Raw genomic sequence first — 23,881 nt, 5'->3', positions numbered from 1 at the left:
CTCTCCAGGTGTTTCTCCATTTTTTCTAGGGATGGTTTGACAGGAGATTTTCGGTGACAGGTACATTGAGCCATAGATGCTCACAACACTAAGCACAGATGGGCTCTCCTGCAAATATTTGCTGTCCCATGAATTAAAATTTGGAGTTTAGAAATTCTACCTATTAAGGAATGTTATGCAAGAAAAAAGAAGAGCTGAAGGCTGCTCTTTTATAACACATGAAAAATAAATGATAATCTGTAGCAGTAAAGACATGAAGGTTACTTGATAACATGTTGAGGACACACAAAGGCCATTCATCTGAACAGTAACATCTACTGTGATGCTGTGAGGTTTCTGGTTTACAAGTCTTTCACTGCACACAAATTCTTAACAGGAGAGTTCCCTGTCTTTACTCTTCAGCATGAATTCACTGGCAGTGGTTAGTTTATGGAAGATCTACAAAAGCACAAAGCCAAATTTGCCCTCATACTGGAGTCCTGTGTTACACTGACTATAACTCGTCAAAAGAAAAATATTATGTGATAATGATGATATGTCATATGGTTCAGTTGCAAATTATTGCCCATTCTACCACCAAGCATTTACAGATGTTTAGTTTCTATCTGATGAAATACCAATAATAATAATAGTAATAATAATGGTGATGATAAAGGTACCTGTTCACATTGATTAGCTGATACTGTTAATCTTACTTTACAATAGAGTGTATTCAGAAGAGTTAACTGCAAAGGAAATTCACAAAGTGAATCCTGAATTCTCATTTATGTTACCAAATTGAAGATAATTCTCTATAGGAGACCAAAAAACAGCCAATACAAACATGAGGACTAGTTCCATAAAATACCTTATTATAGAAATACTCTTTTTGTTCCCCATTTATAACAGGGGTTGGCATACTTTTCTTCAAGGGCCAGAGAGTAAATATTTTAGACTGGCATACCTACAGTCTATGTTTCAGCTACCCAACTCTGCCATTGAATTCCCAGAGCAGCCCTAGACAATCTGAAACAAATAGGACTGGTTGTACTGCAATAAAACTTTTCTTACAAAACAAGTATGAAGACCAGAGTCTGACAACCCCTGGTTTAAAGAATTATTGATATTAAAAAAAAAGAGGCAGTGTAGCGTGTCTCATTATGTTGTGAATGACATGCAAATCAATTTCCTATAAATTATATATTTTAAACATCCTTTAAAAATTGTATAACTCCTTTCTAAGTGACGAGTTATTCAGTCATTATTATTAGTCATCTCGAGTTATTTTTTGGTTTAAATATACCAAAATATTATCCCATATTGCACATATTTGCCACAAGGCACGCTATTAATTGGACTACTCTACTCATTGGCACCTGTATTTGAATTCCATTAACTCTTTCTAAATGTGATGGGTAGCCTTTTTTCTCAGTGCATATATTAATCTGTATGAAAATCAGGGCACACCTATATGACAAATTCAAGTCTTTTTCTCAGTGCACAAGTGCACATCATCTGAGTAACTGTTGATGACAAGAAGGAGCTGGTGTGGAGGAAGGCTCTTCTCTCTCTCCCTAGAGAGGCTTCTGTGTGCAGAAGCCAGAGCTCTCTTGAAAGCAGTGGTTACAGAGTTGGTTCTGAAGCTGTAGAACTCAGCAAACCAGCAAGGCTGCAGGCTGGAAGAACTCAAAGGTCACAATCGACTTTGGGATGCTGTTACTTTCTAAGGTCACTAAAAAGAGGTCACCACCCACGGGGGTCACCCAGGGTGAAAGAATGTTTGTCTTGGATTTCACCCCCTGAAAAATGTGTTATGCTTTGGAAGGGAAACCATACTAGGAACTGGTATATAGAGAACACACACTAGAATTTTTTAGGGAGATGCTTAATCATCCTTTCAGACTTAAACAAATGTTACTCCTAAGATCAAAGCTTTCCAAGGCTTATGCCCACCATTTCTAACTCTCTTCTTACAGTTTGGGTTCTAGAAGAAATAGATGACTTTGATCTATATTTACAATGAGAAAGGACCTACAGGTGCTTGAGGAGGCTGACCTTGAGCTGTGGGCTCCACCTCCACCAGAGCTTCATTAATGCTGGTTTAATAAGCATATGACAGAGAACTGAGTGGTAAATATTACTTACCACTGATTAGGGCTCTGAAAAGTGCTGGGACTTGAGGAGGATAAAAAAAGTTAAGACCTAATATTTATCTTACAAAAAATCTTTTACTCCAACAATTACATGTGAAAGCAGGCAGTATATAATAAAGCACTCACACTGAGAACTAAGAGCAGGCATTATCTGGGTTCTTCAGGCTGGAAAAAAAGTTATTATCAAGTCCCTATTTTGAGATAACTGAACACTTTACTTGAGTTATCAGCAATATTCATTATCTACACTTTATTTTGCTCATCTAGGGGCAGATTCAAAGCATGGCACTGACGGTAACTTCTTCACTCTTTTTTTCTGTCTGAAAAAGAGACTTAGGAAAGCGGTTTTGTCTGTACCTCTGTTTCTTCTTGTATAAAATGCAAAACTCTACTGGTCTTACTCCTACTTCAGAGAAGCAAGGAAAGGGGATAAACAGTATTTGCAGGATGCTTGGTGTCATCTGGAGATTAGTGCTATGTGTGAGTCAGAAGGGATAGCACTGGTTTGGGTGCATGAGAGAGCCAACACAAATACTGTTTCCTTAAAAGGGATCATAATAATCTGTGCTTACTTACTGGATCATTTATTGAGTTGTTTACAAACAGCAGACTGTCAAGAAGTCAATGTCAGCTTGGACGTCAGAACCCAAAGCTGCTCTCTAATGCATGCCAAAGCTCAAGTTCTTTGTGACAAATAGAGACTGCACATTTTAAAATACCCTCCCTGTTTGGACACGCTTCCCTTATGTTGTGTTTCTTTTAATTGTATTGTCAGCTTATGCTTATTGTAGTTGTACTATCAGCTAATAAGCCCTGAAGTCTGAAAATACCTGATGAAAAAGGACAATTAAAGCTGAAAGGGTCATTTGGCTCTTATGGGGGCAATGATGGATCAGAGGTAGGAATGGGGCTACTATTCCCTTGGCTGAAGTGCCCACAGGATATCACAGTGGTGACATAGAAATGACCTGTGACATACCCCAAGACTAGACCATGTGGAAGGCATTTGGGAAAGACTGTAAATATTTACAGTCATGAACAAAAGAAATGCCTCCTCTTGCATATTTCTCTCTCTCTCCTTTCCCAAGTGACTGCCAAAGGGTGTAAAGGTACTCTGTGGTGGCCAAAGAATTATTAGGATCCCAGGGAAAAACCTGGCTCCTGTTTTTTGGATTTCTTTCGTGTGTGTGCAAAATCCATTGGCGATTTGTTAAACTTGGCCTTTGCCAGGCTCTTACCAGGTACTGTAAAATAGAGGGATGGAAAAGATACAGCCCTTATCCTTAGGGATGGTGTAGCCCATTAGAGGGACTAGAGAGCACATAAAAGTCACCATTAGGTTCAAACAAATGACATAATGATATAAGGTCCAAAACAGAGTGGAGGACGGGAAATTGTAATTCTTCTTGGAGTATAAGTAAGAGCCATGAGAGAATACAATAAATACCACAAGACTGGATACTAGTCTACCTCTTTAAATATATCAACACTTGTAATTCTCACCATAACTTTATGAGGTAAGCACTATTAGCATTGTTCTTTCGGAGATAGAAGAAAACAGAATGAAGGTAGAGAGAGGTCATGAAACTTAGGTAGGATCATGTAGGAAGTTAGTCGTACAACTGGGACTTAAACCAAAGCTGTCTTGCTCCAGAGGCTGAATTTCAAGTACTGTGCTGTCTAGTCTCTCTCCTGGAGAGGAAGGAAGAAAGGAAGGGCTACAGAGATTCCAAGAAGGAAGTGTGCATTCTCTTTGGGAAACTGGAGAAAGTTTAGTGGATAAAGTTCATACTTGAAATATGTCTAAAAGACAAAATCCATGAAGGACTGCTCCCAGCTAGGAGGTGGTAAGAGGGAATTTAGGGTCCAGGCGTCATTATGAATGGCTATAATGAAGCACGGCACAGTGAATGCATGGGACATAAACATGGGTGTACACAGTACACAAGGGAGATGGGGCCAGAAAGGCATATAAGATCCAGGTTGCGGGCTTTCTTACATGTCAGAGGGATGAGGTATTCATAATTTAGAAAACAGCAGGGAGCTACTGAAGAAGATGGGGCAGAAGAGTCACTGGATCAAAGGTAGGCAAGAGGAATGAATGTGGAAGCAGAGAAGGATGGCTGGGAATAGGGAAAAACAGGAGATGGGGAATAAGAGGAGGCTAGGTGTTGAGAATGTAAAGGACCTCAACATACAAGATGACAGGCATTATACTCAATTTTCTCTCTTATAAGTGTTTTGAGTGGAAGTAATTCAGCACTGTAAAGGCGGTTGTTAGTAAACTTGTAAAAACTTAAGCAAGTCATTTGCTATGCCCATCTAATAGGATAATCTTTGGGGATTCTTTCAAAACTGCATTCCGACCTCTGTCATGGATGTTTATGTTCAGAATGCCTGTTTTCATAAAGTTTTGGACTAATTTATGCTCCAAGTGCCAGTCAATGAAACATCAATATTTTTCTTCAGTTGGATACGTGTTCTATTTTGAGGTGGAAATGCCATTGATAACACAATGTTCACTTTCAGAGCAACAGGATAAATTCAGTGAAAAGGAATGGCTTTTAAAAATGACAGGAAACATCCCCCTCAGAAAGATGTGTGATCAATGCATACTTTCTCTCCCTGTGTTCAATAAGTCTTAAGTACTTGGCCCATGCGATCGTCAAATCCTCTGCCAAAAACCAACTACGAGAGAGGAATAAAATTATTGGAAAAACACAAAACACATGGAACCACCGCCGCCTAACTCAGGAGCCTGCCTTCTTCAGGAGCACTAAAAATGTTTTGTTTTTTTCCTAGACGATACTAACCATCCTTATCACTTTCCCCCACAACAAAGAGCAGCTTTCTTTGGGGTAAGTTTGTGCCATTACTTCTTTGAAGTGTACAAAGATGTCTGTCTCTTTCAATGGCAAACTCCCTCAATATCCTCCAAACCCTGAATGTGTGACTATTTACGCCTTTGCATAGGTGAGGTATGCAGCTACCTGTGTATGGGCTGGAAAGTCCTCATGAGACTTTTAAGAACAGTTCTTTGTTTCCAGAAAATATTTCTTAAGTGTGTACTCCATGGAAGGTTTGTGGGTATGTGCCCATTTACCACACAAATACCCCTTCACATGGGTTAGGCCCCATCTCCATGCAGAAGCAAAGCCCTGAGGGCTTAGAAGATGGAACTGATACTTTCTGGTGAGCAAGAGAGGGAGAGACAAGAGCAATGGGTGATTCTCTGGGTGGGGAATTGCATGGGTTAATTTCAGCTGGTCTGCTTTGACTACCTGCTTTTTTCCTTGCTGAGCAATGCTACGGATGGATTGTGTTGACTGAAGATAAATGATGTCCTGTAGTCATGGGTCCCTGAGTTGCTTTAGGGCAGGACATGTCAGCTTGTCCATGCTGCTCAACAATATGCTTGGATATTGCATATTGTTGCCCAAAAGCAGTGGAACTGGGACCCAACGGTTGAAGCTAGCCACAAAGCTACAGTGTGCCCACATGACCAGCTCACTATAGGAAGCGCCATCAGGAGCAGACTTTGGGCTTCCTGGTACCGACGTGCTTGGCAGGCACATGGGTAAGGGTTCCAAGACTTGGAGACAGAGGGCATCCAGTGCGATGAGCAGTGAGAGGGCAAAGAGGCCTACTCTTGGGCTTTCCAGTCCCTGGTCAGTGCCCTCCCCTTGTCTACTGTTGCTGTACTGTGTCCTTGGTCTATAAGGAAGCTGTTCTCTGACTATAAACCATCTGAGTCCTTTTAGTAGCTTAACATTAAGGTGATTAGAGATCTGATCCTCCATGAACACCCCTAGCAAGCCAAGAGGCTCCACAATAACAAGGGGTGCTGGTGAGAACTGCCAAGTGTGCAGAGGGTGGGTGGCCATGGAGCTAGTAAGAACACCTCCACTTAATTAATTTCTTTGCAATATCATTTATTACTAACCATGTTTGAGGTACCACTTGAGGGACTGTGAACTATACAACTCTGAACAAGACACAGCTGTTCATGGAGTTCCCATCGTGCGCAGTGGTTAATGAATCTGACTAGGAACCATAAGGTTGCCAGTTCGATCCCTGCCTTGCTCAGTGGGTTAACGATCTGGCGTTGCCATGAGCTGTGGTGTAGGTTGCAGATGCGGTCGGATCCCGCGTTGCTATGGCTCTGGTGTAGGCCAGTGGCTACAGCTCCAATTTGACCCCTAGCCTGGGAACCTCCATATGCCGTGGGAGCAGCCCAAAGAAATAGCAAAAAGACAAAAAAAAAAAAAAAAAAAAAAAAAAAGACACAGCTGTTCATGATCCAGATGGAGCGATAAGAGAAATATGCAAATAACCACACTCCAAAGCAGCATTTAACATATTCCTCCAGAGTGGTATGAAATAGAGTGACCTCTCTCAAAGACAAGCCTGGAGGAGGGAGAGACTGCTTCAGGTCAAGGGTCAAAGTGTTTTGGCTGAACCTTAAAGTATGGGCAGGATTTATATTTCCAGAATGCAGGGTGAGGCGGAAGGAGGATCGTTCTGGAAGATGGGATGGCCTGAGCAAAGTCCCAGGGGAGGGAAAGCACAGTGTTCCTGGGGTGCAGTGAGTAGTGCATGCTGGGGTCAGATGACAGAGGGTGGATTTTAAGTGTCTTGGGGTAGGTTTGCAGTTTAAAATTTAGGCAGTGGGGAGGGTACCAAAGATAGTTAAGGTTATTTAGAGCAGAAGGATATGTTGGATTATGAGTATCCTTACTGGCAGAGGAAGATGGGTACAAGGAAGGAGAGATAGAGTAGGGGGTGGGAGGAGAGAGAAGGAAAACAGCCACTAAGCAGTTACGGTAATAGCCCAAGTGTGAGGTCAAAGTGGCCTGCAGAAGGGTGGTGGCCTAAAGGCCATATGCGTTTGGACAATTCTAGGATTTGCTCTGAGAGGGTTTATATCTGCTGAGTGAAGACTCTGGACTGTACTGGCTGGGATAATCCAAACATAACCAAGAGCTACCTGCTTTACAACCCCTCACATTAATTAGGGAGCAGAGGACATGTCAAATGCTTCTAAAACAGGAGGGATATAAAGAGTTTGTGGTCTGGCACAACTGAAAGGTTGATGATGTTTGTTAAAAGCAGCACCAGCTCTCCCTTTGAGTCACCTCCAAGAAAAATGATGTTTATACAACATATTAGAACGGTACCCTGCCATTTAGACATAGAACCCCAATTATGGTTTCATGATGCCAGAATGACCCATGAAGCAGCAATGGCTTAAACACAATCAGGTACACTGTCTTTCCTTCCTTTACTGTGTAATGAAGACTCAAGCATATCTTCAATTAAGGAAAAAATAATCTTTCCCTAGCATTTAATTAAAGGTAACTACTATGTGATCAGATTTTTTTTTTATGTCCCATGAGGGATTTGGAAGAAGCATAAAATGTGGGCTTTACCTTAGTTATTTGCTACATAATTAATTAATTCGTGCAGCCCACACAACTCATTGAGTCTTGCGCATATACTAACACACACCAAAATGGCATGAGGTAAATGCTATCATGAACCAATGGACAAATCCCATAGAAGCACAGAGGCAGAACAGGTCTTTGGGTCTAGAAGATTTGGAGAAACTTCCACGGAGACCTGATGTTAAGAGTTCAGTCTTAGAGATGAAGAGAAGATTGTCACAGGACAAGAGGAGGAGTATGCAAAGACATTTTAAGGAGAAGTGGCAGCTTACTTGAAAGCAGAATTTCAAAGAAGGAGATATGGTTGAAGGGATAAATTTAATTGTCTCTTACTGTGATCACTGGGTAAATAAATACAGGACCTGGGAGTGGGGGAAAGGCAGATTCCCAAACTCAATAAATTGTTGGCCCACAATAATTTATCTTTTTTTCTTTGCATTAGTTTGACCTTAACCTCTAAGGATAAGCATATTAGAGAAATAAAAAAGCAGCCATTTTCCCAAAGAGGTAATACAGATGGCCAACAGGCACATAAAAAGATACTCAACACCGCTAATCATCAGGGAAATGCAAATCAAAACCACAATGAGCTACCATCATGTGTCAGATAGTTATCCTCAAAAAGACCACAAACAAATGTTGGTGAGGTTGCTGAGAAAGGGGAACTCTTGTACACTGTTGGTGGGAATATAAATTGGTGCAGCCACTATGAAAAACAGTATGAAGGTTTCCCAAAAACCTAAAAATAGAACTACCATGTGACTGGAAAATTCCATCCCTGTGTATATATCTGAAAAAACAAAGACACTAATTTGAAAAGATACATGCACCCCAATGTTCATAGCAGCACTATTTACAATTGCCAAGGTATGGAAGCAAGCAACCTAAGTGTCCATCAATAGACAAATGGATAAAGAAGATGTGGTATATATATATAAAGAATACTACTCAGCCATAAAAAAGAATGAAATTGGGCCTTTTGCATCAAAATGGATGGACTTGGAGGGCATAATGCTAAGTGAAATAAGACAGAGAAAGAAAAATACTTCATGATATCACTTATATGTGAAATCTGAAAAATACAACAAAGCAATGAATAAAACAAAAAAGCAGTAGGCTCACAGGTAAAGAGAACAAACTAGCGGTTACCAGTGGGAAATGGGAGGGGTAGGAGCAATACGTGGGAAGGGAAAAAAAAGGGTTATTATGGGATTATTTGAAATCATGTGTGTGAAACTTTCATAAATTGTAAGGCACTACAGAATTTAAAGATGTTCAATTTTTTGGTGTTTTTTTTTTTTGTCTTTTTGGGGCTGCACCCATGGAGATTCCCAGGCTAGGGGTCTTATCAGAGCTACAGCTGCTGGCCTACGCCACAGCCACAGCCAAACCAGATCCGAGCCGCATCTGCGACCTACACCATAGCTCATGACAACGCTGGATCCTTAACCCACTGAGCAAGGGCAGGGATCCAACCTGCAACCTCATGGTTCCTAGTTGGATTCGTTTCCGCTGCGCCACGATGGGATCTCTTAGACACTCAATTTTTAAAAAAGCAGCAGCGCTGCAGAGAAATAGAAAAAGAAATTCTGAAAAAAATACTTGTTTGCTTGCTTGCAATTTCAGTCATTCATTCATCCAGTTTCCAAAGCCCAAATAAAATAGTGAAAGGATAGTAGCTTGAATTACAGTAAAACTTGGACAATATCACTGATGGCCAAAAAAAGGACTGAAATTCTTACTTGTCTCTAGGCCTGGATGAACTCTCTGCAGACTCTGAGATGCTCTGACAAGGACAGCTGGTGTGGCTGGAACAGAGGAAAAAAATTAATCATCCCTGTAAGACATGGTTTGATGTGACCTTGTTACAATCTCATTTGCAAATGGCAAAATGCGGCCCAACCTCACAACGATCCTCTCCTTTTCCTTTCTTTCTTTTTCAAACTAAAATGGTACCATCCTCTGAAAAGAACTAAATACTAGAGCAAATGGAAACCTTCTGGTCTTGGTTGCCTCTAGTCTTATGCCTGGACACAGCCCAGAAACATGAAAAAATGTCTTTCTACATAATTTGAGTACCAACTTAAGTCTTGCTTGTGCAAACAAGGAAGAACATAAATTCTTTTTAAAAACAGCATTCAAAACCATTCTGTCAAAAACATTTATTCTTAGCAACACACATGTGAGCAATCCTGGGAGAAGGGAAGGAATGAGGGGAAGTGAAAAGTTGGACAGGAGGGAAACAGAACTTTCAGACACGAGATGGGCGATGAGTCATCTGTTATAGAAGTAGCTCTAATTTTATTGATAACAGTATTAGGTTGCATTAAAAACAGGAAAAATGAAAAATGATCAACATAGTTACCATTGAACTGTTGATCTGGGTTGCATAGCAATACCTCAGCTACAAAAGTATTGCACCTGTTACCTGGGCTTGATGGAGAACGGGGGGTTCTCCAGGATTCTCCACAATATACCACCCTATCTCATCATGTTATTAGAGAGGCAGTTTGGTCCAGGCCCACAATACAGAACATTACCTCAAGGAAGTGAATTTGCTCGTGCTTTTGTCTTCAATAGAAATCCCCAGTAACAGCGCTAAGAAACATTTCTTTGACATGAAAAAAGGAAGAGGAAAAAAAAGTAGTGGGTGTTGAGCTGACCCCCTCCCATCTCCTGCCTTTCAGAGTGGGTGAATTCTGCCCATCCATCCTGATCCACTATTCAAGGTACGTTTTCAGCAACTCCTCCACCTGGCTGGCCAGTAGGAAGCAGATGTTGGGTCTGGAGTTTAGAACATAGAACCTGACGGAGGAGGTTAGGATCCTCCCATTTAGTGAGGCAGAATTCTCATCCTTGAGAGTTGTTTTCAGTCTAGACACATCAGTCAGAGTATTTTTCCAAGTGAAATTAGGTTGTGAGGGCTCTGGTGAATTCAGATTTTAAAGTCTGTATGCCTACTAGCTCTGAAAGGTTTTTTTTTTTTTTTGTCCATTCTCTAAATTTTAATATTAACTTCATCTGTAGAAGCGCATTTACTCCCAAATGTGATAAAGAATTATGACAGAAAGCAGACGGAATTCATGTTTTCCTAGAGAAGATAATGTACTACACGTTTATTTTAATGTGATCAAAAAGGAAAACTGCATTTTATGAAAATTCCCTTGTCTTCTCATTGCCTTGGTATCCTAAGTGTTTATTTTTACCAATGTCTAGAAGCCAACCCCTTCCCCTAATTCCTTGCTACAAAATCAGAGGACATTTTGTTTCATTACCCTTTGCTCTAAATTGGGCACTATAACATTATTTTTGGTCAAGGTTTGACAAATTTCTATAACTTTCAACTACGAATGACTTGTTTCATTGACAACTATATACTCCTTGATAAAGTTTTTATTTTTTCTTTTTATTGCCATATCTTTGGCATATGGAAGTTCCCAGACTAGGGTTCCAACTGGAGCTGCAGCTGCCAGCCTACACCACAGCCACGCCAGATCCAAGCTGCATTTGTGACCCACGCCACAGCTTGCAGCAACACCGGATCCTTAGCCCACTAGTGAGGCCACAGATAGAACCCACATCCTCACAGCTGAGCCACAATGGGAACTCCTCCTTGAGAAAGTTTTGACAGCTCAAGAAAAAAGAGGAATGGCACACAATCACATGGGTTATTTTCGTCAGAATTATCCAGCGAGTTTGTCTCACTTTTCAGTTTGAAGCTGAGAAAACAGATCCCAGTTTCCAGGCTCAGATCAGCATGAAAGTTAACGAATTTCTCCAGAGCAATGACTGATATGGAATGTGGGGGCCAGTTGTGAGGCCCCCAGGGAGCCCACAGAGCCAAACCCCAAGGCTTGGAAATACTTTGGGAGCCCTGGCCACCCTTGACTCTTCTAAACCAGGATTCTGCTTTCCTTGCAGACAGACATCTGGTGCTTTCCTCTTTACAGTGTATTTGGTAACATTTTCATGAAGTAAAAATCCTTGCTCAGCTAACACCCTCTATAATGTGTGATGAATCAAGACAAAAAAGGAAAAAATGGGACCCTTGGGGAAGAACCGCAGATTTAAGCCAGTGCCAAGAGGGGGCTGGTTACAAAAGTCAAGCACAATGAATAAAACTGGGCCATCTTAGCAAACAGAGGTGTCACCTTCAGCTGTCAATTTTAGTGTCTAAGCCGTTCTGTCTATAAGTGCCAAGGAATGGAGGAAAACAAAGGAAGGGTGACAATAAGCAGAGAGCCACAGCTCAGGTATATCATGAAAAGGCTTTTAAATGTGGTGTTATAAAATGAATTAGCTCCATCCCCAGCCTCAGTGAGCCCACAGTTTCTAGGCAGCGATCTAGAAAAGAAGGAGTGTTGGTACTGGAGGAGCAATACAGTGGCCTTTCACAAATCTGGAGAAGCTTCCTAGGGAGTGTTGGATGGGTGCTGAATTGGGGTGAACAAGCAATGAAATGGAAAGGAACAGGCAGGTGGAGCCAAGGCAGCGCTGCACAAAGGCAGGGGTAGGACACAGCCTGGGCAGGTCGGGACCCCTGATGGGTTGGGAGTGGGTGGCGCACAGCTGAGCTGAGATGTGCTGAGTCGGGGAGATGTCAGGGGCATATTGGGGATGCTCTTTCCAAAGAACGTAACCTTGATTTGCAAACATTGGAGAACTACTGCTTTGCAGAGCTTTCAGCTGGAGCTGAAACATGCAATCTAACCTTTCCTACTTATGTCCCACCTTGTACTCAACTTCTCAACTATGGCCCATAACACACCTTAGTTTCTCTGTCTGTAAAATGGGGACAGTTGCAGTATCTGTACATGTGAGTTTTAAGTCAGTTACTACATGCAATATATTAAACATGCAATATGATAAGTGCTTAATAAATGTTAGTCTTATAGTCACTGATATTACTTATTGCTATCACTACACTGAAAGTGAGGTCTTGTCTTTTCCCATGGAGAATTTGACAATGTTCTTACGCTAGACTTTGTGAACTTAGGCTTTGTACACGTGAAGACATGATGCTGCCCTAAGCGCAACAAGAACCCCTCTATTTAGGTCCTCCTGCGCTGGCTGGATGCAGGCTGTGGGACTCCAGAAAGTGACATCAGGAGCACAGGGGTTGCCACTCTATCTGGGACTAAATGCAGTCAATTTCAGTTCTCGTAAGTTGATGAGTTCCCTACCATATTAGTAAGAAAACTAGTGTGAGAGAATCAAAATTCTGGTGAATATTATGGTTTACCAGTTGTGCAGCAATGGCATTTAGAACCAGCCACGAATAGACCAGTGCATACCCAGATACTGCATATGGCAACTATTTTACCCAATGACAGGAGATAACATAAAGGGCCTCTCATGGCATTTGCCATAAAATAAGCATTGGTTAATGTAAGCTAATTTGTTATCACGATTAGCTTTTGGTTACCATAATGATAATGATGATGTTGCAACTGCCTTGAAATATTTCAAGACTTCCTCTGGTTGTGGTAATCATTTATCAGTCTATACATATATCAAATCATCATGCTGTACACCTAAAGTTTGCACAATATTTTATGTTGATTTTATCTCAATAAAGCTGGAAAAAAAAAAAAGACTTCCACTGAGAGGTTTACTTTCTTCCTTGGGCAGATTAGTTGCCTTACAACCAACAGCCTTAGAAACCATTCCTATACCCTTTGCTGTAACTGCTTATTTTCCTGTGCCCTGTGACACATGGCAAGTCTTTGAGATGGGTATTGCTTGCAAGCTGTTAGGAGCATAGGGAATGGCACCTGGGAGAAAAACAAAGTTTGCTGAAAAAAAAAAAAAAATGAGGTAGATGAATTACAAATGCTTTAAAAGCTTTGGCTTTTGGGCTAAAAGGGAACCAAAAAAAAAGTTTATTCTCAGCAACTTGTGTCTGTCCTTGTAAATTTCAAGTTTGCTTGACTACTTTTCCTGACTTTTTGAAGTCTATTTATTCTCGAGCATATTCCAGATATTTTCCCCGCTTGGATTTCAACCTCTAAAGCTCTTCCCAAACTCATCTTTGCCTTTCTGTCCTTTTCTCTCTATCAAATGATGATCACCATCACCAAAGAGTATTCAGTTTAAAATCCTTATCTCCTCCACATACGGGGCCTCTTAATAAGGCTCAAGTTCAAGCTCACTGTCACATCAATGCCATGCCCTGGAGCATCTTGCTGCCTCTCTAGGGGTTGGCTGATGGCAAAGTCAAAAAAAAAAAAAAAATGTGTGTGAGCTGTTTATCGGTCACATTTACTGTGTCCTTAAAAAGCACCAGGCACCACACTTCAGGACATTTTATGAATTTTGCCACTTTACCCTCACAACAACCCTCTGAAGTGATATTATTAGTTACACTGTATGGATGAGGGATCTGAGGCTCAGCGAAGTTAAGTAACTTGTCTAAGGCCACCCAGCAATTACATGACAGAAGTCAAATTTGAACTGGAGCCAGGTTCTAACCTGATCCCACTCTGTTATTCAAACCTGTCTGACCAGCCTTCATTCATTTATCAAAGTATATAGTTGATTTAACTGTGTCATTTGTTAAACACACAGCTTCCAAGGTCCAGTCCTAGATCTAAAAGATATGAGTCTCTAAAGCTGTAATCAATCTATATGTTGGCAAAGTTCTGAGAATCTGTATGTTTACCCTGCACGTCCCATCCCCCAGCCCTGAGAGTTCTTATGACATGAACATTTGGGAAACTCTTCACTGGCCACTACTTTCTTGCTCTGGTCAGTGACTGTGTCCTTTGTGGGGTGTCCCATCTAGGGCTCCCCCACTAAGTGCCCACAGCCGGTGTTCATGGTGAGGCACTTGTTGGAGCACAGGCTGATCTGAATGCTGTAAATATTCTAGAAAGTTGTATTGATGGTCAGGTTGCTGAAGCTTTTGGGCAGAAACATCCTTCAAGGGTGCCTTCATGAGGAAACAGGCAAGACTTGTGACACCCTGGCAGCCAGGCTTCTTCCTTTTGCTCTGTCATCGAGTAACATTTATGCAGCAGCTCTCAGAACTGCAGTTGTCACCTTGGTCACAGCTACCCCTTGGCACAAGTCCTGGGCCTGAGTGCGGTGACAGGTCTAAGTTGGAATTTCGTTTCTTTTGCAGCTCCCTGGCTTAACCGAATTCCCACCCATAGTTTCTCCTGAATTGAAGCATATCATCTCATACACATGATAACTCTTTGCAGCTCGAAAGAATCCTGTGTAATCTGAATAGGAAATCTTTGAACCTTTCAGAGTCTCACCTCCCCCAATTTCTGTGAGGGAATGCGTTTCTTCTATACTTGAACAGTACATCATGAAGCACATTACATAAGATAATTTAAACAAAAAAGGAACTGTGAAATGAGGCTGGTGGTTTCAAACACCTCTTAAGGATAAAAACAAAACAAGGTACGGCAATTTTGGAGGAGAAACTGGTGTCATGAAAAGAAACACATGCTGAGATAAACCTGCAGCAGTCACAGTTTGCTGTAAGTGCATTTAGAGAGTAGCCAGGCCGGAGGTAGGGAGAATCTGTGTGCAGTGAGAGACCATGAAGACTTTGTTTTCCCACAGGCCTATGCCCTGCCCCCGCCCGCGTAGTGGGACAAATGTGGAAGTTTCCTAACAACTTGATGCTTCACATATTCCTTTCCTGTCTGGCAATGCTCTCCTTGGTGAGTTAAAAAAAAAAAAAAGAAAGAAAGAAAAAAGAAAGAAAGAAAAAGAAAACAATTATCCTGACACAAACTTATGCAGAGACCCAGGACATCTGCTTGCAATTAAAGACAGAAAGTAGGGCCTGATTTTCAAATGCAGCTCTTTGGGTGAGAGTCCAGTTAGGGGAGCGGCAACTTAAGGAGAACACATCGGTGGTGATTTTTTTTTTCTTAAGTGTATGAAAAAGAGCAATTAATATGAATACTGGGTCTCAGCTGGCTTGCCTCTTCCTTCCGCAAAGTTTCCCGGCTGTTCCTCTGGCTTTCCCTCCCAACTGCTGCAAAAACCATGAAATACCCTGCCTGGCTCTCCACCCCCACCCCCCTCACCAAAGCTGCTTCTCATTATGGAGAAGAGCGATGGTGTCGGCAGCAAGCAACAGGCTGTGAGCCAGTCCCCTGTGCCATGTGATATTGGGGTCCTGCCGAGAGAGGCAAACAGAACCCAGGTTGCACTGGGCCCGCATTGCTTCTAGGTGGGCCAGCCAGGACTGCAGGACTGGGCAGAAGGGCAGACAGAGTATTAACAGGTTAGACTAAAGTGTAGGGAGAAGGGCAGAAGTGTCTCCTTCCTTATAATGTTGTCTTTGATGGTTTTAATACCTGTGAATTCACTCAGTAAAGCCATAGACAGATTTAATAAAGGCCAGAGCTCAGATGGTGACTCATAGACGAAGTGCTGGAGTTGGCCACCTCTTCCCAACTCTGTGCTCAGTGACATCACGTCATTAACTTGAAATCAGCCCTGGTGGGAACACTTACACCATAAAAACTGATGAACCCTCCAAATCAAGGCTCTCTGCCATCTGAGTCTGTGGAAATTCCATTCACTTTTCAAGATCAGTGTGTCTTCTCCTCCATGGAGCATCTTTTATTTTCTCTCAGATGGAATCCATCTCTCTGTCCTTTGTGCTCTCACACAATACCTGGACCACGGCACCTGCCAGATATCTTAGTTACCTGACTTAGTTATCTGACCAGTGAATGATAAACTCCTGACATCTGAGGGCAAGGACCATGTTTCCTCCTTTGGAGCCACCATAGCATTAGCACAGTTCCTTAAATACTGTGGAATAGATATTCCTCAGATGCATATTGAGCAGTGAGTGCCCATCTTACTCGGAAGTTTTTCAAGCACAGTTGTGAAGTACCATGACATTACTTTTATTTTGAATTTAGCAGACATTTTGTGGTCTCCCTAGAGTTTCTACTGGCACAAAAGAAGATCTACAGCACCTCATTTGATCTGATGACAAGTGTTCTCCTAGGATGAATGCTCAAACTTGAGGTAAAGTCAGTATATTTCAACTCATTTTCAAGGTACTGAACCAACTGATTGTGTTCAGTGAGGGGAAGAAGGAATGAAAAATAGGATCTTTTTAACTTCCTCACCTGACTTCCTGTCACTTAGATCAATGCATTTGCCTGGTTTTGGCTACAGGAGCCAGCCAGTCTTTTGATACCGAAGTGTATAGTACTTGCCCGTTTACTAGGCTGAGGCTGGTAGTAGTGACTTTTAAGTCCTGAGAATTGGTTGTTTTAGCCAGTTCATGGATCTCCTTGCTGAGACCAGGCAGCCTTTCAGGAGCACAGCATGTTTAAGGTGTCCTAAGCAAGCATATACTTTACCAGAGGTTTTAAAATGTGTGTTCCCTTCTCTGAGCAGAGTCACTGTCTATAAACAGATTTGTCAGAGCTCCTGCCACTCTACTTTTCATTCCCAAGCTCCACTTGTCAATTTCCATGTAACATCTTGAACAAAATCCTATTCCCTTGGGAAGTAGGTATTGAGAGCTAGAGAGAGTGGTTGAGAGTCAGAATTGTGGTGCTTAAGTGCTTACGATGTGCTAGGCGCTATTTTAGACACTGGGGCTCCCAGTGGTGAGGAGCACAGATGGAGGTATATCCTTCTGGATATAGAGTCTGGTGTGTGTGGAGGCGGATGGTAAAACAGATGAGCCAACAAGATGATGCCAGGTAGCAGAGCGGGGTCCCAAGATCTGGAGAGAAGGCCTGTTAGAAACCTGAAAGCAGCATGAAAGAATATAGGCCCTAAGAAGGGACTGGGGAAGAGAATGGAGGTCAGTATAGGAGGAGTGAAGGGAAAGAAGAGGAACAGAGGAAAGAGGGGAGAGAAGAAGGAATTAAGGCCACAGAGGTACCAGGGGCTAGATCTTACACTGTCTTGCAGGCCAGTGTTAAGGATGTGTGGCTGGCTCACCATGTCAGGTTCCATGACACAGAATCCAGTGAATTGGAACTACTCTTGGGGTAACACCCCTACAATTATGCTGTGTCCTTGTCCACTTGAATCTACTGTAATAGGTGGGATAAAATGTGAGGTATCAGCCTCGGATCCTCAGGCTCTTTGGTGTGTGGCTTTAATTCACTAATTACCTTTATCCCACTATACCTGGTCCGAAATAGACATAAGGCAGAATGCCATTTGTTTGCTCAAGACATATTTATTTATGCTAGGCATTGGGATATGGTGGTGACCAGACCACCACAGGGCCCAAGGTTCATTTTCTTTGTTCCCCTAAAAGGATCCTTACCCCAGATCAAAGCATCTATTTTCCATCTGTCTCATTTCTGATTCTAGGTCTTTGCTCACCTCTATCCTTCTCCTTGTTCTCCCCAGGAGGCAGAGAAGATCAGAGGTAATTCCTATGTACAGAGTGGGGATAATTCAGAAAATGAAACGCTGTGTATAAAGTGCTTAACGAAATGTCTGACACACAGCATTTATGATCACAATTGCCTCTTAGTTAGTGGCATTTATTATATACACCACTCATCTGATATTTATGTCCTATGCTGATTCTTGTACTATTCAGAATATTGAGTTTATATACCTGTCCCTTCAATTAGATTACAAGTCCCTTGAAAACAGGAACCACATTTTGTCCGTCCCAACCCTGCACACATTAGGGCCTCCATTAATATTGTACTAATACGATGGCTACATGGCTTTTATTCTAGAACCTCTCCTTTTGACTAATAACTATGAAATCATAGGTTTATTAACTAAGAGTCTTAGTGGAAGGCCATGTATGCTTTATTGATATATTTGTCACAATTTCATATAGTAAAAGGAAACAAACCTTTGATACTTCTCTCAGATACTTGACTTGACATTTTTAGATTCATTTTCTGAAGGCCAGTTTGGGAAAGAAATTGTTGAAATTCTGTAGCTAACATGTGACCTGTTCCAACAGAAACTCTACCAAAAAGTGAATGGAGGGAATAAGGTGACAATCCACCACAGACATGTGCCTTGGCGACAAGGTGCTCGATGCCTATTTTTCTGAACTTTGTCCTTTCTGTTATGCCTTCTGTAAGTTTTTAGCTCCAGTGAGAAGGAGCCCTTATGGGTGCTGAACCTTAACTCTGAATCTAACTTTAGAGTTTCCAAAATGGACAATTAAAATTAGAGTCAAAATGGTCAATCACATAACATCATTTAAGTGGAAAACTGTACCAGGTGTGAAAAAAAATTTTTATGACATTTTTCTGGAAGGAAAATGTTTCAATGAAAAGGAGCTATATTTCTTTGTAGTTCTGGGGCAGGCCAAGTCTTAGGATCTAAAAAAAATCTAAGCTTTGTTTCCTTGCTTGAATTATGTTTAATGTGATGACGATATGACATTAAGGAAAAAAAAGTCAAAAGCCTTATTGATGACCCATATGTGGCCACTGCTCTGGCCACAGATGCCTTGCACAGGGTGCCTTTGTGTCAGCCTGAAGGGGCACCCTGCCCATAGGCTTTCTGGCGGGACGGGGACACTGTATGGCTTTAAGTGTTTCCCGATCGAATGTGGGAAAAGCAGCAGCTAGCCAAGTTCTGAACAGAGTTTGTATTGTGCAGAGGCCAGAAGGTGAGGGGGGAGGAAGAGGGACCTGACTCCCACACAGGTTCTGTCCTGCTCCACTTTCTTGGAGATGTAAGTTAGGAAGGCTGAGAAAGACATTTGGGTGGATGGGACAAAGGGAGATCTGGGACTTTGTTACATAGCTCAAATTTAGGAAATCTGCAGCAAATGCAAATATGTGTATTTATATTTATAATATATAATTATATATGTATAATATAAAATATACTTATGTATAATATATATATGCAATTCATGTTATTTTATATTTAATTCATATTTAATGAACTTCCTCACAGCAGCTAGTGTAACTGAAGAGCACCCAAAATACCATGAATGAACATTTAGAGCCTGAGTCTTGTCTACTGTTAGTCCTGTGCAGCAAATTGGAAAATCTGAACAGCGTAGGTTTTTTTTTTTTTTTTTTTTTTTTACAATTGGAATCCTTTACTTAGTTGACAATATTCTCCAGAAATTAAGGTAAAAACATTTTCAGACAGTCTAAAGCTGAGAGGGCTAATCTTGAGCATAGTTTCTTTTTAATGGAAGGAGCATATAGGAAAAAGGGATCTAGAGAAGCCAGAAGTGGTTGGGTTACCAATGAAAACTTACAAGACATTTCTCTTACTAAGGAATAACAGAAAAAAAAATTAAAACACTTTATCTGGAAAGTGCCCTCATTTTTGAGTCCTTAGGAGTTGGGCTCCCAAGAATCTTCCTTCCTGTTCCCCGGTCCTTTAAGCCCTGCCTGAATGACTGAGTCCACTTCCCCATTTCTTCTCCTTTGAATCCTCTTTAGCTGTGCTTCTGACCCTTCCCCTCCACTAAACCTGCTCTCTTGGGAAATTCAGGGTCTCTTCTCCTTCCTTCTATTACTTAACTTTTCAGAGGCATCTGGCCCAGGAGACCATTGCCAAATTTGCCTGGTTTCCCTTTTACCTCACTGGCTGTGCTTTCACCTCTCCTTTGTTGGCTTCTCTTCCTCTACTTTATCCCCAAATATTGTAGTTTCACAGATTCTTCACTTCCTTGTCCTTCTCCCCCCTGGAGGGGAAGCACATCAAGTCTCATGGATTGAAACATTGCTATAGGCTGATGGTTCCAAATTTCCATCTTTAGCCTGAACCTCTTCACTGAACTCCGGACTCTACTCAGCCTGCTTGGCATCTTCACTAGGTATCCAGTAGGTATGCCAATCCTAACACAGAACTCTCAAGTAATCTCTGAGAAACCTGTTCCTTCTCACCTCTTCACTATCTCTACAAATGATTTCACCACCCACGCTGGTACTTAATCCAAAAATCTTCATTTCATTCCTATGTTCTTATTTAACCGACCAACAAATTATGTCAGTTCCATTTCAATTCACTTCTTTCCTTCTCCTTTACTAGCCCAAGCTCCCAGACCTCTTGCCTAGATTATCAAATGGCTTCCTATTGGTCTCCTCACTTCCACTTTTGTCCCCTCAATTAACTACTGAAACGTTAAACAGTGACCTTTAAAAGCATATATCAGATCCTGATACTTAACTAAAATTCTCCATGGCTTCCCATGTAATCAGCCTAAAGTCCAAACTCTTCATAATGGTCTCCAAGATCCCTTGTGTAATAAACACGGCTGGTTGCCTACCCAGACTGCCTTCCTCCCTCCTCCTCCTCCTCCACAGAATCTTGACTTTGTTCAAGTAGCCACTCCTCCCCAAGCAGCTCATGTGCCTCAAGGGAAGCTGACCCAAACTCAGCTCCATGAGTAGTATAAATGGATGGAGGATTATTCTCATCTTTTTCTGAAGTTCAAGAAAGAGGATGTGGCCCAAAGGAATCTTACTGGGGGGATTCTAGGAAATTTGAGGGAAAAAAAGGTTACAGAATGCTGCAGTCCCCTTGCTTTACCTATTTCACCCCAAGTCTGAAGATGCAGCTGACACAACTAAGAGGGCAAAGACATCTTTTGGAAAATGAATTTGGAGCCACTGGATTCAGCCAATCCAAAGCCTGCTCCAACTCTTTTTCTAATTACATGAATGACTTTTCTTTCTTTTTTCTTTTTCAACTGCACATGTGGCACATGGAAGTTCCTGGGCCAGGGATCGAATCTGATATGCAGCGGCAACCTATACCACAGCTGTGGCAACAACAGATCCTTAAACCACTGTGTTGGACCAGGGGTCAATCCTGCACCTTCGCAGAGGTAACTTGAATCCTTAACCCACTGTACCACAGTGGGAACTCCTAAATTTCTTTCCTTTTTTTTTTTTTCTTTTTACTTTTTAGGGTCACACCTGTGGCATATGAAGTTCCCAGGCTAGGGACAGAATGGGAGCTACACCTGCAGGCCTACACCACAGCCACAGTAATGTTAGATCCAAGCTACATCTGTGACCTACACTGCAGCTCAAGGCAATGCTGGATCCTTAATCCAATGAGCGAGGCCAGGGATTGAACCCGTGTCCTCATGGATACTGGTTGGGTTTGTTACTGCTGAGCCACAACAGGAACTCCATGAATTACTTTTCTTATTACTTAAGTCAGTTTGAATTCTGCTTCCTGACTCTTGCTCCGATCCTGGCAAGTATATTCCAAGGCTGGCCCCTGTTTCCCTTTCTTACTTCTTTTTTATCATTATGCCCAAGCCTTGAAACTTGCCCATCTTATTCACTCTCTACTCTTGCTATTCCTAGTATGTTTGTGTGATTGGCTTAGGCCTCAGCTCAAATGACAACTTCCCAGGGACGGCTTCTCTGACCAGATAATCTAGAGGACGCATTCCCAAGTCACTTGTAGACATCACTGTGTTTTATCTTCTTCATAGTCCTTATTTATATTTGTGTTGAGTTTTTATTCATTTATTTGTATTTGTCTGTTTTCCTATCTTCTCTCTACTAGAATTATATTAAGGCCTGAAAAAAAAAGGATCGGAGTTCCTGTCGTGGCTCAGTTGTTAACAAACCCGACTAGCATCCATGAGGACACAGGTTCAATTCCTGGCCTCGATCAATGGGTTAAGGATTTGGTGTTGCTGTGAGCTGTGATGTAGGTTGCAGATGTGGCTCAGATCTGTTGCTGTGGCTAGACTGGTGGCTACATCTCCAATTTGACTCCTAGCCTGGGAACCTCCATATGCTGCTGGTGCAGCCCTAAAAGACAAAAAGATAGAAAAAAAAAACAAAACCAAGGATCTATTTTCCTAGCCCAAAGTAGTCTTTCTATAAATACTTGATGAATGGATAAACACATGAGTGAAGGCCTTGGCCCAATAATAATGGGCATTCTATTTACTTTTTGTTTGTTACTTAATTGCAAGAGATTTAAAAGCTGTAGGCTATGTGTTCTAAAGATGTACTTGTAAATATTTTCCTGGAAGTCTTATGACAATTCCTTGTAATTAGCAACAAATAAGTGGTTGACAATATGCTTAGCCGGACATAAAGGCTGTTAAAGCTAGGAGAATCTTTGAATACAAATAGTTGGTAATCTAAAGATTGGCTAATATCTTTCCCCCTGTACCCAGCAATGGCACCATCATTGTTTCCTTGGACCTGGACTTAAACTTTTGGATTTATCTATGATTCCTTCTTTTTCTACTAGTTGTTAGGACATTCACTTAGCTATTTCTATTGTGTGTTTCTTAGGCATTTCCCTTTCTTTCTCACTTCTGCTTCCCTAATGTGGCCTCATCATTCCTCACCCACACCTTATTCCAAAGCTTTCTGTTATCTCCGCCCTGAGCAGGGATTCCAGTCTATTCTTCATACTCCTGTTGGATCCATCTTCCCAAAACACCATTTTGATTCTGCCACACCCCTGCTGATGGACTGAAATGGAACCTCTCACTTGCTGGATTAAATCCATATTCTTCAGCCCAACATTCAACGTGTCTCCTCAGAAGGCACTGCTTTGTCCTCCGACTTCTTTCCCACAACTTGTTAATGAAAACACACACTTCAGACAAGACAGCATCCTTACAATTGTCAGCCTATGTCCTCTTTGCAATCTCCTTAACCTTTTTCTTTTTATCCTCTTCTGCTGAAAGTTTCCATCCTTCCCTCCCTAAACAACATCTCCAGCTCCCCAGAGAAGACCCCTCCTCCTCACAACTGTCCTGGATAATTGGCTCCATTCTGACAATTTTTGACATTTCACCTCCACCCTTGAACCAGGCCCTGAAGTTCTCCATCAGTGATTTTTCTTGAAAGACTGCTGAGGAGGACGTGGAATGCAAACTATCTGTATATGGTTGCTATCATTAGGAGGATCGCTCCAAACAGGAAAAACGTGACCCAAGTGTATGTGATAAATGGGTAGCAAAACAGCCTTAGAGGACAAAGAGGCTCCAAAAATGTTCTTCAAGTCACACTGGAATGTGAACTATTTGTAACACTTATTCCCGATAATTAGAATCTACCCAAAGCTTCTAGGAAATAATTTACATTGTTCTCCCTCCTTGGACACTTTCCTACAGTAGACCGGCACAAATTAGTACATTTTAGACATATTAGAATTGATAGTCACAATTTTCTTTGAATAAACCTATTAAGTATACGTTCATTTTTTCAAATTTTTACTTCTAGAGTGTAGTGTTGGCAGGTAACTTTCTCTTTTTCTTAACTACAATATCTGTTTATTACTCATAACTGGCAGCATGTATCAGGTAATGGATGAATGTCCATATTGTGTGAAAATGTCTTCCTAAGACCATTCCTTGAAAATGAAAAA

General features: G+C 41.6%; 1 protein-coding gene across 12 annotated transcripts in view; it reads right to left on the bottom strand.

Annotated features, from left to right (window-relative positions):
- Positions 1-23,881, bottom strand: part of GHR (growth hormone receptor) — a 296,319-nt gene that overhangs the window by 77,280 nt on the left and 195,158 nt on the right. For 10 of the 12 annotated variants that reach the window (XM_013990636.2, XM_021076571.1, XM_021076569.1 and 7 more), the window contains 1 exon segment: positions 9,319-9,384. The exons of the other annotated variants lie outside the window; for them this stretch is intronic. In XM_013990636.2, coding sequence (XP_013846090.2) covers positions 9,319-9,384 — 66 coding nt within the window. 12 annotated transcript variants of the gene reach the window in all.

The sequence above is a fragment of the Sus scrofa genome, chromosome 16 (assembly GCF_000003025.6).
Source record: "Sus scrofa isolate TJ Tabasco breed Duroc chromosome 16, Sscrofa11.1, whole genome shotgun sequence".
NCBI lineage: Eukaryota > Metazoa > Chordata > Mammalia > Artiodactyla > Suidae > Sus > Sus scrofa.
Note: the sequence above shows the minus strand (reverse complement) of the source record. Positions and strands in the feature narration are given on the sequence as shown.